The sequence below is a fragment of the Hemiscyllium ocellatum genome, chromosome 3 (assembly GCF_020745735.1).
Source record: "Hemiscyllium ocellatum isolate sHemOce1 chromosome 3, sHemOce1.pat.X.cur, whole genome shotgun sequence".
Taxonomy (NCBI): domain Eukaryota; kingdom Metazoa; phylum Chordata; class Chondrichthyes; order Orectolobiformes; family Hemiscylliidae; genus Hemiscyllium; species Hemiscyllium ocellatum.
The window spans coordinates 100,523,779-100,540,006 of NC_083403.1; the positions used below are offsets into that span (position 1 = coordinate 100,523,779).

The 16,228-nt window shown below is 41.6% G+C and overlaps 1 protein-coding gene across 7 annotated transcripts in view; it reads left to right on the plus strand.

Moving 5' to 3' along the window:
- Positions 1-209: 209 nt before the first annotated feature.
- The window catches only part of dst (dystonin), a 624,072-nt gene continuing 608,053 nt past the window's right edge, over positions 210-16,228 (plus strand). For all 7 annotated transcript variants that reach the window (XM_060852081.1, XM_060852129.1, XM_060852093.1 and 4 more), the window contains exons 1-2: positions 210-407; positions 1,435-1,466. In XM_060852081.1, the coding sequence (XP_060708064.1) occupies positions 227-407; positions 1,435-1,466 (213 nt within the window). In that variant the 5' untranslated portion in view covers positions 210-226. The remainder of the gene's footprint in view (positions 408-1,434; positions 1,467-16,228) is intronic.

Genomic DNA, 16,228 nt, shown 5'->3' on the forward strand with positions numbered 1-16,228 from the left:
CGTCGAATCAATAACTCCATTCCCCCCACCCTTCCTTCCCAGATGTCCCAGGATGGCTGGCTGCAGTGGAGGCGAGCAGAGCTTTCAAAATTTCGAGAGCCCCTTCCCCCCGAGTTGCATAAACGAGGTCTAGAGGTTGAGCTATCTATATCCAGTGCCCTGAATCTTTCTTCACACATGCAGGTGATGTTCTAGCGGAAAGGAGCCACTTGGCCAGACACTTACAATGATAGCAGCGGCGTTCCTGGTCCTGCTCAAGCCCTACAGCGTCCAGTGCGTTTTGCTGCTGCTGCTCCTGCTGCTGGGCACCATCGCTACCATCTTGTTCTTCTGCTGCTGGCACCGTAAACTCCGCAAGGCTCGTCACCCCATCAAGTCGGTCGGCTCAGGCCGTTCCAGGAGTCGAGGTGAGAGTGCGTTTCCCCATCGCTTCCTCCAGCCACCCAGGTGCTCCCTCTGCGCTCCCCCCACTCCTGGCGCACCCACTGCGGCTCCTCGATCTCCCTCTCAGCTACCTCAACCCCTCGACTCCCAAGGCCCAATATTATTCCCTCTTCTTCAGCAGCATAGTCATCCTCTTCCATTCTCCCGCATATCACCCAACTTCACCTTCAACTCCCCCTCCTTCCCTCACCCCCTCCCTTCTCTCTCCCTTTCCGCACTCCATCCCTCTCCCTTCTCTCACCCACGCCCCCTCCCTTCTCTCACCCACGCCCCCTCCCTTCTCTCACCCTCTCCCCTTCCCTTCTCTCAACCCCTACCTTCTCTCAACCCCTCCCTCTCCCATCTCTCACCCCCTCCTTCACCCTTTTCTCACCCCCTCCTCCTACAATCCCTTCTCTATGATCCGTCATCCTTTCGCCACTGACTCTCATACCTTTACTCTCCCACTCCACTTGTTCCCCAATAGCTCCCAACTTCCCTTTCAGACTATATGCTCCCTCATATTGCCACCCTCGGTCTCCTTCTAACTCCCTCAACACTCCCACCCTTCTCCCCTGTCTTCAATTAGACAGGGCTTCCTCCTTCCTTCCTCACTCCTTCCCCTCGAATCTCCTCATCCATTCACCTTCCATTCCCTCCCTGGCCCCTATCATTCCCCCCTCCACCCCTAAAACCTGCCTCATCTTCTCTCCCCCTCCATCAACCCCCTTATCTCTTCTCTCCTCTCCCAATCTCTCACTCTCATATTTAGTAACTCTGATGTGTTAAATTTTTCAAAGATAACTTCTATCAAGATAGCCATTAGAAGGTTTCATTCACAAGTATTTGCATGAGTTGATTTAGAGATGTGTGCAATTTTGCTATCAAACTACAACTGTATTCTGACCCTGAACTAAACTACATTAAATGTAACATTACCATTGTTGTGTAACTAATACTGTGGATTTGCTTCTGTGCAATAAATAATATTTTTCCCTTATTTTATCCCAGATGCAGGGATGAGATCGCACTTCCGTTCTGAGGTACAGCATGCTGTTTTGCTTTCTCAATTCAAGGTCATACAAAGTTACTTATTGAGCATCCCAATAGCACTCAACTCAACCTCAAGATAGCATAAAGATGTTAAATCTCCATCAATATGTGATCATCAGGGCTGGGCAAACAATTGGCATATGTGGTGGGAAAAATTGTACCAAGTGGGATCATCCATTGGAAAATGGGCCTTGTTCAGTACTTCATGTTCGCTGAGAATATGTTTAGGTTAAAATCAATCAAATGTGGATGGCAGATGAATGGGCTTGTTAGTTTGAGGTACTGAAACTACGACAATGAAGGGGGTTCCTTGGGCAGATACAGTTATCAGCATCGTTATCAATAATCACCAGAAGCTCAAGATCAATTCACCTGCACCCTCCTCAGCAAACTGCATAACTGCTTCCAGAGACAGGGTTGACAATAAATGGATTATGTTTCACTGTCTGTGGACAAAATTCCACCAGAATCCTTGATAAGGAAGAAGGGAAATATTAGAAAATAAGTTTGTAATAATCAGCCTCAACATTAACCTCTAAGAGCTTTGTGTGTGAAGTTCAGATTAGACAATAATTAGTATTTTAGATTAGAGTGGTGCTGGAAAAGCACAGCAGGTCAGGCAGCATCTGAGGAGCAGGAAAATCGATGTTTCGGGCAAAAGCCCTTCATCTCTATTTCTGATGAAGAGCTTTTGCCAGAAATGTCAATTTTTCTGCTCCTCGGATGCTGCCTGACCTGCTGTGCTTTTCCAGCACCACTCTAATCTGGACTCTGGTTTCTAGCATCTGCAGTCCTTGTTTGTACCTAATAATTAGTATTTTGTCCATATCTGGTCGGAATGATGTCATGTTTTGTAGTCCTGTATGATCTTGCATATCCCTGTTTCTGTGATGAACCCCAATCCTGAAACTCACTGAATTGTCTGCTGTCTTCCAATTCTGGACTCGTGTGCGTCCTTTATTTCCTTGGACCCACCATTGACTATTAAACTCTGGATTCCCTAAATTTTGCCTCCCTACCTCTCTCTCTCTCCTCTTTTACAATGTTTCTGAAAACATACTTCTTTGGTCAACTTCTTGGTCCTAATATGTTTTGTGGCTCCATCTCAGTTTTTTGCTGATAATGTTACTGTGAAACATCTTGTGAAGTTCTGTTCTATCAAAAGGCGTTATCTAAATGCAACTTGTTGAGAACAGAAGGAACACATTTCTCCATTTAAATTAATACATGAAAGATTGCTTTTTTCCTTCCAAATAACTTTGTCATTCATTTCCCTGACTTCTCAGCAGTTTGTGGTGACTTTTCAATGTTTAAAGAATTTAATTTGCCAACTTAATTTCCAAACTGATACTGAACTGGAGGGAGCTCTGTGTTGGCCATATTTGTAACAGGCCTTTCAGGATCAGTCAAACATATAGTCAAGGTCAATTGCTTTTGTCGGAGGAGGGGGAGATGGGAAATTGGAGCATAGCCTTCTGTTTCCTCCCCTCCACACAACACACTCACCCTTACTACATCTGTTATGGTGAAAGGTCATTGAACTGAAACGTTCACACATGCTTCTCTCCACAGATACTGCCTGACCTATTGAGTTGTTACGCTTTGTTTTGTCCCTCATTCCATCCGTTTTGGTGATACATGTTGTCTCTTCGAGGAAATGTACTCAATATGTACATATGACACATCACCATGAGAAGATTTCACATTCCACCTCATGCTCATCAGTCAAGAAGATGACAATTTAGTTATTACCAAAAATGTTAGACTTGAACTTTAAAAGATTATTAAAAAATGGAATAAAATGTATCCCTTTATAAATGTTCCAAAGTATTAAACACAAAAGTGTTAAATAGCTGAGCTGCTTTGCATGTGTTTAGAATTAGGTTTATTGTCATGTGTACTCAAGCACAGAAGTATAGGAGTGCAGTGAAAAGTTCACAATGTTGCCCCACATAGCACCATCTTAGATACAAAATACCTGGGTACAGATCTTAGATACAAAACTGAGAAATAAAGAAAAAAACATAACATTACAGTTATTCATTGTATAAGTCGGAAAAATAAGAAAATCCGACTAAACAAGGTGAAAACTTGACCTACTCTTGGTAAATAATGCAGGGCAGGTGACTGAAGTGTCAGTGGGGGAGCACTTTGGGGCCAGTGACCATAATTCTATTAATTATAAAAGAGTGATGGAAAAGGATAGACCAGATCTAAAAGTTGAAGTTCTAAATTGGAGGAAGGTAAGTTAGGTAAGAACTTTCAAAAACTGATTGGGCACAGATGTTCGCAGGTAAAGGAACAGCTGGAAAATGGGGAGTCTTCGGAAATGAGATTTTGAGAGGGAATGCTGGATGACTAAAGAAATAGAGAGTTTGGTTAAGAAAAAGAAGGAAACATATGTCAGGTATAGACAGGATAGATCGAGTGAATCCTTTGAAGAGTATAAAGGCAGTGGGAGTATACTTAAGAGAGAAATCAGGAGGGCAAAAAGGGGACATGAAATAGCTTTGGTAAGTAGAGTTATGGAGAATCAAAGGGTTTTTACAAATACATTAAGGACAAAAGGGTAACGAGGGAGAGAATAGGGCGTCTTAAAGATCAGCAAGGCGGCATTTATGTGGAGCTGCAGGAGATGGGGCAGATACTAAATGAGTATTTTGCATCAGTATTTACTGTGGAAAAGGAAATAGAAGATATAGAATGTAGGGAGATAGACGGTGACATCTTGGAAAATGTCCATATTACAGAGAAGGAAGTGCTGGATGTTTTGAAATGTATAAAAGTGGATAAATCCCCAGGACCTGATCAGGTGTACCCTACAGCTCTATGGGAAGCTAGGGAAGTGATTGCAGGACCTCTTACTGAGATATTTGTATCATCGATAGTCACAGGTGAGGTGCCGGAAGACTGGAGGTTGGCAAACGTGGTGCCACTGTTTAAGAAAGGCGGTAAGGGCAAGCCAGGGAACTATAGACCAGTAAGCCTGATGTTGGTGGTGGGCAAGTTGTTGGAGGGAATCCTGAGGTACAGGATGTACATGTATTTGGAAAGGCAGGAACTGATTAGGGATAGTCAACATGGCTTTATGCGTGGGAAATCATACCTCACAAACTTGATTTGAATTTTTTGAAGAAGTAACAAAGAGGATTGATGAGGGCAGAGCAATAGATGTGATCTGTATGGACCTCAGTAAGGATTTGACAAGGTTCCCCATGGTGAGACTGGTGAGCAAGGTTAGATCTCAGGAATACAGGGAGAACTCACCATTTGGATACAGAATTTGCTCAAAGGTAGAAGGCAGAGTGTGGTGGTGGAGGGTTGTTTTTCAGACTGGAGGCCTGTGACCAGTGGAGTTCCACAAGAATCGGTGCTGGGTCCACTAATTTTCATCATTTATATAAATGATTTGGATGTGAGCATAATAGGTATAGTTAGTAAGTTTGCAGATGACACCAAAATTGGAGGTGTAGTGGACAGCGAAGAGGGTTACCTCAGATTACAATGGGATCTTGATCTGATGGGCCAATAGGCTAAGAAGTGGCAGATGGAGTTTAATTTAGATAAATGTGAGGTGCTGCATTTTGGGAAAGCAAATCTTAGCAGGACTTATACACTTAATGGTAAGGTCCTAGGGAGTGTTGCTGAACAAAGAGATCTTGGAGTGCAGGTTCATAGCTCCTTGAAAATGGAGTGGCAGGTAGATAGGATAGTGAAGAAGGCGTTTGGTATGCTTTCCTTTATTGGTCAGAGTATTGAGTACAGGAATGGGGAGGTCATATTGCGGCTGTACATGACATTGGTTAGGCCACTGGTGGATTATTGTGTGCAATTCTGGTCTTCCTATCAGAAAGATGTTGTGAAACTTGAAAGGGTTCAGATAAGATTTACAAGGGTGTTCCCAGGGTTGGTGGACTTGAGCTATAGGGAGAGGCTGAATAGGCTGGGGCTATTTTCGAGCGGCGGAGGCTGAGGGGTGACCTTATACAGGTTTACAAAATCATGAGGGGCATTGATAGGATAAATAGACAAAGTCTTTTCCATAGGGTGGGGGAGTCCAGAACTAGAGTGCATAAGTTTAGGGTGAGAGGGGCAAGATATAAAAGAGACCTAAGGGGCAACTTTTTCACACAGAGGGTGGTACATGTATGGAATGAGCTGCTAGAGGAAGTAGTGGAGGCTGGTACAATTGCAACATTTAAATGGCATCTGGATGGGTATATGAATAGAAAGGGATTGGAGGGATATGGGCCAGGTGCTGGCAGGTCGGACTAGATTGGGTTGGGATATCTGGTCGGCATGGACAAGTTGGACCAAAGGACCTGTTTCTGTGCTGTACATCTCTATGACTCTAAAAAGATAAACACCTGAATAGCTGTTACACCATTGCAAAGAATGCCAGAGAGACTCAGTTTAAACCTAGACCATATATGTGGGATCAAAGTATTTCCTTTGCACCCACTATAAGAGTCCAAATTGAACTTCTTTTGGGGAGGCTGCCACATAATTCCTATTATGCATTGGATTGTAAAGAAAGAAAACAGGGCTTGCTATGATACAGCACTTTTTACTACCTTTCGACATCTCAAATCATTTTAGCATCAGTGCAGTACTTTTTAAAGGAAGCCACTATGAAGTATGGCAATATAATAACCAGACAATTGGCTTTTCCAGTGTTTGACTGAGGGATAAATGTTATCTGGAAGATCAGTAGAAACTTCCATGCTCTTTGAAATAGTGCCAAATGTTCTTTTCCATTCACCTGAGAGAGCAGATTGGGCCTCAGTTTAAGATCTCATCTGGGAAATGATACCTGACAGTGCAGCACTCACGGTTCATTGAGGGATAAATATTGACTGAAATGCCAGGAAACACTATCTGCTCTTCTTTGAAGCAGTGCTAGGGATTGTTTTGTGTTTGCCTGAGTGGGCAGACAGGACTTCAATTTAATGTCTCATCTGAAATGCAGTACTTCCTCCAATACTGTACCGCATGGGGAGCATTAATATAGATTATGTATTCTATTCTCCAAATAAACCATTAGGGTTCCAAGTGTGGACAAAATGGAAGAGTTCACACTGGCACTCATGAGTGGGTACATGCTTGAGGTTCAGATCAATTTGCATAGAAAGGACAAGTAAATGAAAGTTTATTATGCCTCTAGCTTCCATTAAATCCATCTAGGGTGAGGCTGAGTGTTGAGTGTTCAATGCTGCTGTAATGATCTGCTGTAAAGAACCTGAATCTCCATTATTATTCATGTTTGTGTATTTTCTGACTTCTTAAACTTTTCTGAACTCATTTCTAAATCTCTGATGAAAATTCAATTATGAGTTTGGATTATCAGAATATGAACATTGAAAGAAAAGTGAAAAACAACTTTTCTACTATCAAAGATTATGAAATGTTTCATATTTAACAGGCCATTCCCAAAATACCTGTATGTCATTTTAAAAATATTTGTAATTTTATGTAAAGTTAATATTTTTTTTACAGCCCAGAAAGCAGTAAGTACCGGTTTTGGGTAAAGAAAGTGACACTCTGTTGACAGTAGTTCCTGCATTGAGTGTAGGTCAGTGCTATCTCAGAGAAAGTACCAGACTCTGACCCTCTCACTTATGGATTAAGCACAAGAGAGTGGTCATAAAGCTTTATTTTTAATTACAAGTCATTTACAGAAGCCCCACTCTTACTTTAGTGTGTTACAGCACCAATCTCCTTTAAGGGATTTGCCAGGCTTGCAAGCCCAGTCAATCCTGTTCTCAAAAACAATACCAATCTATCTAATAGTGATGCTGTATATTATCCAAATCACATGGTCAATATTAATTCACTGAGTCGGCAAATGTTTCTTCAGCCATGTGTTCCTGCAGTTCAGTTTCAGACAGTTCACAACAGATATGATGACTAACTGCTTAATAAATTGTGCTTTTAAAACCGCTGAATGATAAAATGGGTTTTACAGTAAGAAAACATATGAGTGACAGTATTTTAATACTGGGAAGGTAGAAATGTCATGATTTGCTTGGTTTGGCTTTCCTGATCAATAGATAAATGCAGGATGTAATCACACAAATTAAGATACAAATTATTGTCTTGGAAACATAGATGATGCAATATTTGCAGATCAAGTACAGGAAGGTGAAAATATTGATATCATTTCCACGAATGTCAGCTCTCCTGCTTGAGTCATAGCCTGGTTTGTTCAGATTCAGTTCCAGAGATTAAAGCGCAAAACCTAAGCTGAAACTCTACCGCAGTACTGAGGGAGTGTTACACTGTTGGAGATGTCATTTTTTGATCAGACGTGAAATTGAGATCCTGGCTATCCTTTCAAATAGACAGGAAATATTCACGAATCAAGATCTAAATACACATTTAATTCAGTTTATGCTAAGTGCAGCTCGACTGCTTTGCTTCTTGAATTGCAACAGTGAATACATTTTAAAAGATAATTAATTTGACATAAAACATTTTGTTATGTACTGGCATTAAAAAAAGATGCTATGAAAATGCAAGTCTTCTTTTGCTGTGTGTTGTCTGCCATGTTTCCTGAATTACATTAGTCTCTGTAATTCAAAATTGCGTAATTGGTTGAAAGTTATAAAGGGATATTTTGAAACGGAGAATCTCAGTACAACATTTTTCCATTTGATCAGTAGTTAAGCAGGAGTCTTGGAAGAAAACATGATGGCATTTGCTATTTGCAGAATATGTTATTCAACTTCCCTTTGCACATGCCTTTCAAAAATGTACAAAGGTTGGCAGAATGCTTTTCATTTATGCATAAAGTGACTCTGGGTTGTCCCAGTGATGTCAATCATGGAATGATCCTGCTGAGAAAGAGGCTATTCAATACATAGTTTCTTTGCTAGTCACTATGAGGGATAAAACATGCACGAGCCTTCTTGTGAGGAAACACACCTATTAGAATAATTTAAACATAAAAGCTAGTTTGAGCAGAGTCAAAAGAAATTTATAAACTATATCGTGACATTAACATCTGAGTCAAAAGTGTGGCACTGGAAAAATACTAGGTCAGGCAGCATCTGAGAAGCAGAAGAATTGACGTTTTGGGCATAAGCCCTTCATCAGGAATGTGAAGGGTTTATGCCCAAAAGGTTGATTCTCCTGCTCCTCGGATGCTGCCTGATCTGCTGTGCTTTTCCAGAGACATACCTGCGTCTCTGATCTCTTGCATCTGCAGTCCTCACTTTTTCCACATTAGCATCTGAGTCAGTCAGTCAGCCAGTCCATATACGGTGGGGTACACTCACCATGATAGGTTGGAGTGTATCAATGAATATTGCCTGCTTCCTCTCTTGGACTGCTTGGACATGAGTCTCAATGCTGAACCCATGAAACTTTGTTGAATGCAAAAGTGAAACCACCTGAAGGTCTTCCAAATTGCTGTTATGACCACGACACCCTTTTCAGTGTACAAATCCCACGTAACATCCCAAAGCACTTTAAGTCATTGAGTACATTTTGAAATATAGTCATTGTGGCAATGTAGCCAGTTTGCAACAACAAGATCCAACACGTAGCATTGTGATAATGTCTAAGTAATTTTTTTTTAAGTGATGCTGACTTAAATTCCTGTGTTGAGAGATGCATGAGGAAGACAAAGCAACCTGATTCTTTTACTTATTCAACAGATATGGGCTTTACTGGCTGGACAAACATTTATTGCACATCTTTAATTACACTTGAAGAGGTCATTGTGAGTTAATATTTCTTGAACTATTGCAGTCCATTTGCCATAGGTAACCCACAATGGTATTGGAGATGGAGTTCCAGGACACTGACCCATTGATATTGAAGGAATGGTTATAAACTTGCAAGTCAGGATAGTGAGCGACTTGGACAGAAACTTGCAGATGATGCGTTCCAGTGTGTCTGCCGCTCTTGTCTTTCTAGATGGAAGTGGTTGTGGTATTTTTGCAGTACGTTTAGCAGATTGCACACACTGCTGCTACTGAGGGTTGATGCTGGGGGTGAATGTGAATATTGTGCCAATCAAGTCAGCTGCTTTGTTTAAATGATATCAAGATTTCTGAGTGTTTTTTTGGAGCTGCAGTCATTCAGGTAAGGGGGATCATCACTCCCCTGACCTGTGCCTTGTAAATGGTGGACAACTTTGGGAGGGGAGGAGATGAGTTATACGTGTTGGGATTCTGTGCCTTTGACATGTAAATAGCCACATTATTCACATGGGTCGAGAGTGTGGTGATGGAAACACACATCACGTCAGGCAGCATCTGAGGAGCAGGAGAATTGACGTTTTGGGCAAAAGCCCTTCATCAGGAACTCCTGCTCCTCCAATGCTGCCTGACCTGCTGTGTCTTTCCAACACCACATTCTTGACTCTGATCTCCAGCATCTGCAGGCCTTACTTTCTCCTACACTATTTACATGCCTCATCCAGTACAGTTTATAGTCAGTGAATGTAAATAATGGAGATTTTTTGTTTACTTATTCATGGAATGTGGGCAATATTGGCTGGACAGCATTTATTTCCTATCCCTAATTGCCCTTGAGGTATCGTGAGTTGCCTTCTTGAACTACTGCAGTCTCCAATAGCTTTAAGGAGACAGTTCAAATGACACTGAATGGTAAAGGATGGTTAGACTCTCTTTTGCTGGAAATGGCTGTGTATTGTGAATGTTACTTTCCAATTGTCAGCCCAAGTTGGATATTGTCCAGGTCCTGCTGCATGTGCACATGGTCTGCTTTATTTTTTGAGGAGTTGGAATGGTGTTGTACATTGTGCAATAATCAATAGAAGCCCTACAGTGTGGAAATAGGCTATTCGGCCCAATAAGTCCACACCAACCCTCCAAAGAGTAACCCACTCAGACCCATTCCCCTATCTTATTACTTGACATTTATCCATGGCTAATGTACTTAACCTACACATCCCTGAACACTATGAGCAATTTAGCATGGCCAATTCACCTAACCTGCACATTTTTGGATTGTGGGAGGAAACTGGGGCACCCAAAGGAAACTCATGCAGACACGGGGATAATGCGCAAACTCTGCACAGACAGTTCTCTGAGTCTGGAAATGAACCCAGGTCCCAGGTGCTATGAGGCAGTAGTGCTAACCACTAAGCCAGCGAGCCACCCCATGGACTTATGACCTTGAATGGAAGAATGACAGCTAAAGATGGTAGGACCTAGGAAACTACTCTGAGGATATCTTCACACAAATCCTGATGCTAAGATGAACGACCTCCAACAACCGTCTTCATTGTGCTAAGAATGAGTCCAAACAGTGGAGAGTTTACCCCCATGATTACAGATAAATGTAGTCTTGCTAGGTTTTTCATGGTGCTACATTTGGTCAAATGCAGACTTGATGTCAAGGGCAGTTACTCTTGCCAAACCTCTAAAGTTCACTTCTTCTGTCCATGTTTGAACCAAACTTATAATGAGGTCAGGAATTGCAAACTCCATATCAAACCCAAGTTGAGTTAGTGAGCAGATTATTGATAAATATATGCTGTTTGGTAGCACTGTTGATTACTTTTTTCATAATTTTACTGATGATCAAATGTAGACTGATGAGGTGGTATTTGGCTGAGTTAGATATGTCCTGTACTTTCTATATAGAACATACCTGGGTAATTTTCCACACTGCCAGATATATAGCAAATTTATAGCTGTACTGCAACAGCTTGGCTAAGGGTCTCTGCAAGTTCTAGAGCACAAGTCTTAAGTACTATTGCTGGAGTGTTGTCAGGGCTCATAACCTTTGCAGTACCCAATGCATTTAGCTTACAGTTTCTTTATGTATCTGCAGTGAAGCTGGGGATTTTTGGAGGAGGCTGAGGTAGATCATCCACTTTGCACTTCTGGCTGAAGATTATGGCAAACACTTCAGCCTTATCTTTTACACTGATGTTTTGGTCTCCCTCATTATTGAGGGTGGAGATAACTGTGAAGCCTCATCCTCTAGTGATTGCTTCATTGTCCACTATCACTCATAATGGGATGTGGCAGGGTCCCATCTGATTCATTGGTTGTGGATTTACTTAGCCTTGTCTGTCTCTTGCTGTTTGTGCTGTTTGCCTTGCAATAATCCTGTTTTGTAGTTTCACCAGACTGACACCTTATTTTTAAACATGTTGATCACTTGGCTTTGTAGTAATGGTGGAGTGAGGGATGTGCCAGGCCATGAGGTTGCAGATTTTGTTTAAATACAATTTTGTTGCTAGCGATGGCCTTACAACACCTAATGGATAATTAGTCTTGAGTTACTAGATCAGATTTGTTCAAAATTTATTTCATTTGGCACAATGAGTCTGCAGAGGTATATAGACAAGTTAAGTGAGTGGGCAAAATCTTGACAGGTGGGAAAATGTGAGGTTATACACTTTGGCAGGGGGAAAGGGCAGTAGAGTGGCACTGTTATCAGTGTACTGGTTAGCACTGCTGCCTCACAGCACGAGAGATCTGGATTTGTATGGTAGCCGTAGGTAAGTTGTGTGGAGTTTGCAAATTCTCCCTGCGTATGCGTGCGTTTTCATCCAGTGCTCCAGTTTTCTCTCACAGTCCAAAGATGTGTGAGTTGAGAGGACTGGCCATGGTACATTGCCCCATTGTGTCCAGGGATGTGCATGCTAAGTCAATTAGCCATGGTAAATGCAGGGTTATGGGGTAAGGTGGGATGTTCCTCAGAAGGTCAGTGTAGACTTAGAGTCATAGAGTGAGAAATTTGATGGGCCAAATGACCTTAATCTGCATTGTAGGGATTCTGTGATTCTAATAGACGAGTTAAGTATTATTAAAATAGTCTATTATTAAAACAGAGAAAAGCTGCAGAAGATTGCAGTACTGAGGAATTTGGGGATCCTTGTGTATAAATCCCAAAAAAGCTAGCATTCAAGTTCAGGAGGTAATAGGAAAGGCAAATGAAATGTGGTCCTTTATTTCAAAGGTAATGCAGCCTAAAAACAGGGAGGTCTTGCTAAAACTATACAAGGCACAAGACAGGCCACTCCTGGATTATTGTGAACAGTTGTGGAGTCCCCTTATTGAAGGAAAATCAAGGTTGATACCAAATGAAATACTTTTCTTATGAGGAAATGTTGTATAGGTTGGGCTTGTACTCATTGGAGTTTAGAAGGATAAGGAGAGGCGTTTTGAATAATATGAGATTATTAGGGAGCTTGACAAGTTAGATGCAGTGGGAAAGTCGAGGACCATTGGACATAATCTCAGAACAAGTGATCACCCATTTCAGACAGAGTTGAGAAAATCTTTTTCTCTGAGGATAGTTAATTTGTCCTGCTCCGACTACTTCTCTCTTGTTTCTCTCTTCTTTTCTTTGCTCTCGGCCTCAGCGCGGACCAGGCGAGGCATTATCTTGTCCTGGCCTGGCCTGGCCTGGCTTGCCCGTGGTAGTCTTTTGGTCCAGCATGGTGGTGACTTGGCCGTTCTCTCGAGCCGGTGGTATCTCAGCGTGTGAGTGGGTCCTGTCTGGGCATGTTCTGGAGGCAGCAAGAGGAGATTGGAAAGGCGGCAGCTTCATTATCAGCGATGGCATTGAGGCCCAAAACAGGAAGAGCGAGTGATGAGGGAGGTCCCATGGTATCTGTTGCAGTGGTGTCGAGAACAGGCAGCTGAGATCGCTTGGAGAATGAGCTAAGCAGAGGACTCAACAAATACTGCTAAACTTTTAAGTTTATTTGTTTAATATTCCAGCCTACATTAAGAAGGACTTTAATATTGACTATTACTGTCTTTACTTTTCTACTTATTTTTTGAAGATAGTGCTTACTGTTTTTAGCTTTATTTCTTTTATTATTTTGTACCCAAGTCTTTTGTACCTGGGTGCCTTTCTACCTAGGTTGGTGCCATGTGTGGTGGTGACATTATACACTTTTCACTGTACTCCTATACTTCTTGAATACATGTGACAATAAAATCTGATTCTACAAACAGCCAACAATTTTGGATTCATCCAGTTGCATAAGGACTCAGGTAGCTGTGAAGCGGTTTAGAAACCTTATTGCACCCTATTGTTTCATGGGAGGGCCCTATCTTTTGGGCTTGAAGCTCCGCATCTGAGTTCTAAACCAAGATTTATTAGTGCTTTGGTGATTTGGTCAAATAGGTTTATTATCAGCCTGTAACATCTTCAAATATTCTTGAAGACAGGCAGTAAGAGTGGGAGAATTTCCTGGTCAACCATCCAACAAAAAGCAGTGCAAAACCAATGCACTGTCTAGTTTATGGAAGTCCATTGCCCAGCCTTCAGAAATGAGAACAGCAAAACAGACAGACAGAGATTGCTCCATACCACACAAATAGGCATTACAATAGATAACCAAAAGCTTGATCAAAGAGTTACATTTTGAGGAATGATTTCAAAAAAATGTTGGGAAGTGAGGCTGTGGAAAGTACAGAGATTCAGGACTTGGCAGCTGAAGACCTGAAAGACAGTATGGAGATATGAAAACTCGGGAAGTGAAAGAGGCTGGAATTTGAGAAGTACAGAGATCTTTGAGACTCACAGGGTAGAAGGCCATCCTTTATTGAGGTGTGCAAAATTATGAACAATTTTGACAGGGTAAAGAAGGATATTCTATTTCCACTGGTTGGTATTTCAGTAACTTGGGGTCCCAACTTCAAGATTGTCAGAAAGAGAGCTGGAATGAGATGAAGAGAAACTTCTTTACTCAAAGAGTTGTTTCAATTTGGAATGCGCTGCCTGGGAGAATGGCGGAGGTGGATTCCACAGGAGTTTTCAAAGAAGAGTTGGATACATATTTGAAAGGGATGAACTTAGAGGGCTAAGGAGATAGGGCTGAAGAATGGGACTAGCTGGATAGCTCTTTCAGGAGCAAGTTCAGATGTGATGGGTCAAATGGCCTCCTGATGTAAAATTGTCTGAGTCTATGATTACAGAGATAGGGAGAAACACACCGTAGACTAACAAGAACTTTAAATTTGAGGTGTCGCTGCACAAGAGCTAAGATAGGTTAAACACAGTTGGGAGTGGGCAAACAGGACTTGTGGTGATCCCAGACTTTGTTGTAAAATGAGGAAACATAATTTCCAAACACATGTAAGTGCACTTCCGATATCATTATTTAAAGATGAAAATGAATTCAGACTTTATGATTGTGCTACCAACAAATGTATAAATTGATTTGATTTTAAATGTGTAAAACAAAATATAATACTGTGGGTGTTTACATTGTAGAATGTTAAATAGGTACGGAGAAGTGAGCGGCGAGGCACAAGGCCATTTGTTCAGGCTTCAAAACCAGGGTTTGAGCACAGAGGCTGGCGCAGCATTGAGAGAGTGCTGCATTGTCAGAGGTGTAATTATTCACATTCATGCATTAAAATCTTCCTCCTTCTACAAAGGACATGTTTAATCTGAGTATAACCAACTTCAACATCAAAACATAAAATACTGGAAACACTCAGCTGGTCAGGCAACATATGTGGAGCGGTAAACAGAATTAATATCCCATTGTGATAATCTTTTATCAGAACTAGAAAAAGTTAGCAATGTAAATATTTTTAAACCATGTTGTTATAACCCTTTCTGATCTTTCTAACTTTATTTTCTATAACTAGCATCAAACATTAATCTTTAAAAACAAATTATCAGAAAAGAGAGGGATTCAGAATGAGGTTCATGATGCAGTCAATGCCCCCCTCTCCACTGGGGAATTGACTTTGGGGACAACAAGAATCAGTGCGGATTGGGATTGCTCACTGATTAGTCACTCCCCACAGTGCAGAAATCCAACCAAAGTTAGGTGGGAGTTCAATCCTGTGACCTCATAATCACCCTGTAAAACAAGTTACAATCTGGAGGGAAAAAAATGATGGGGTCAGGGTGGGGAACACGGAATAGAGTTTTAAAGCCAAATCTTGCAGCCCTGTGGGGACAATCAATGGCTAGAACTTGAGCAGTGAGGTCCCAGAAAGGATTGCTCCTGCAGAAGTGACCCACTCGGAGTGCTCACTTGGACACGAAACGTGGGGACACTGCTTGAAGGAAAGAACAGATAACGGTGACTGGAGTAGTAAAGGTCGAACTGGAAGACTGTTTTTGATGAGGAGCCACATTCAGATAGTGTCTTGAGTGGGAGCGTTGCATGAGGAGACTGCCCAGAAGAAGAAACCAACCCAACTCAGTGATTCTTTCAAAGGCTTAAGCTCTTTCTACATCAAAGTGTCATAAAATTGCTCAGAGTGGTCTAACACATTTGAAGGTTGAAACTGTTAGCCTGAAATTCAAACAGTCTCAGTCCAGCCACATAGCTTATCACCTTTCTGTCTTTACTCTAATGTCTAACCACCACTACCAATCTTCTGTCTGTCAGGTTTAAGTGCCAGTTTGGGGTAAAATAGGGATTTTGGGGTAATAGTCCTGGTAGTTAGATGCGGGACAGGTCAATTGGGAGGTGTTATTGCAATTATTCAACAAACGTTTAATCACATGTTATACTTCACCACTTTGTACTTGTCCATTTGGATAATTCAGTGTCCCTGACACAACAGGGGGCTCATGTCTGTGATATGGAACGGTTTGACATCAAGGGTAGTGTAGAATTACTGTACTAAATGTGAAATTTCTGGTAACGATGTTTTTTGAGGTATAAAATAGCAAAAGAAATGGAAATTGTCCAAGCATCTTGGGACTGACAGAAATATCTGTCAATACAGAGGGACAAAAGAAGGGGATTTGTCCAAAGTTATGGGAGAACTAGGGTGAGCAAGTC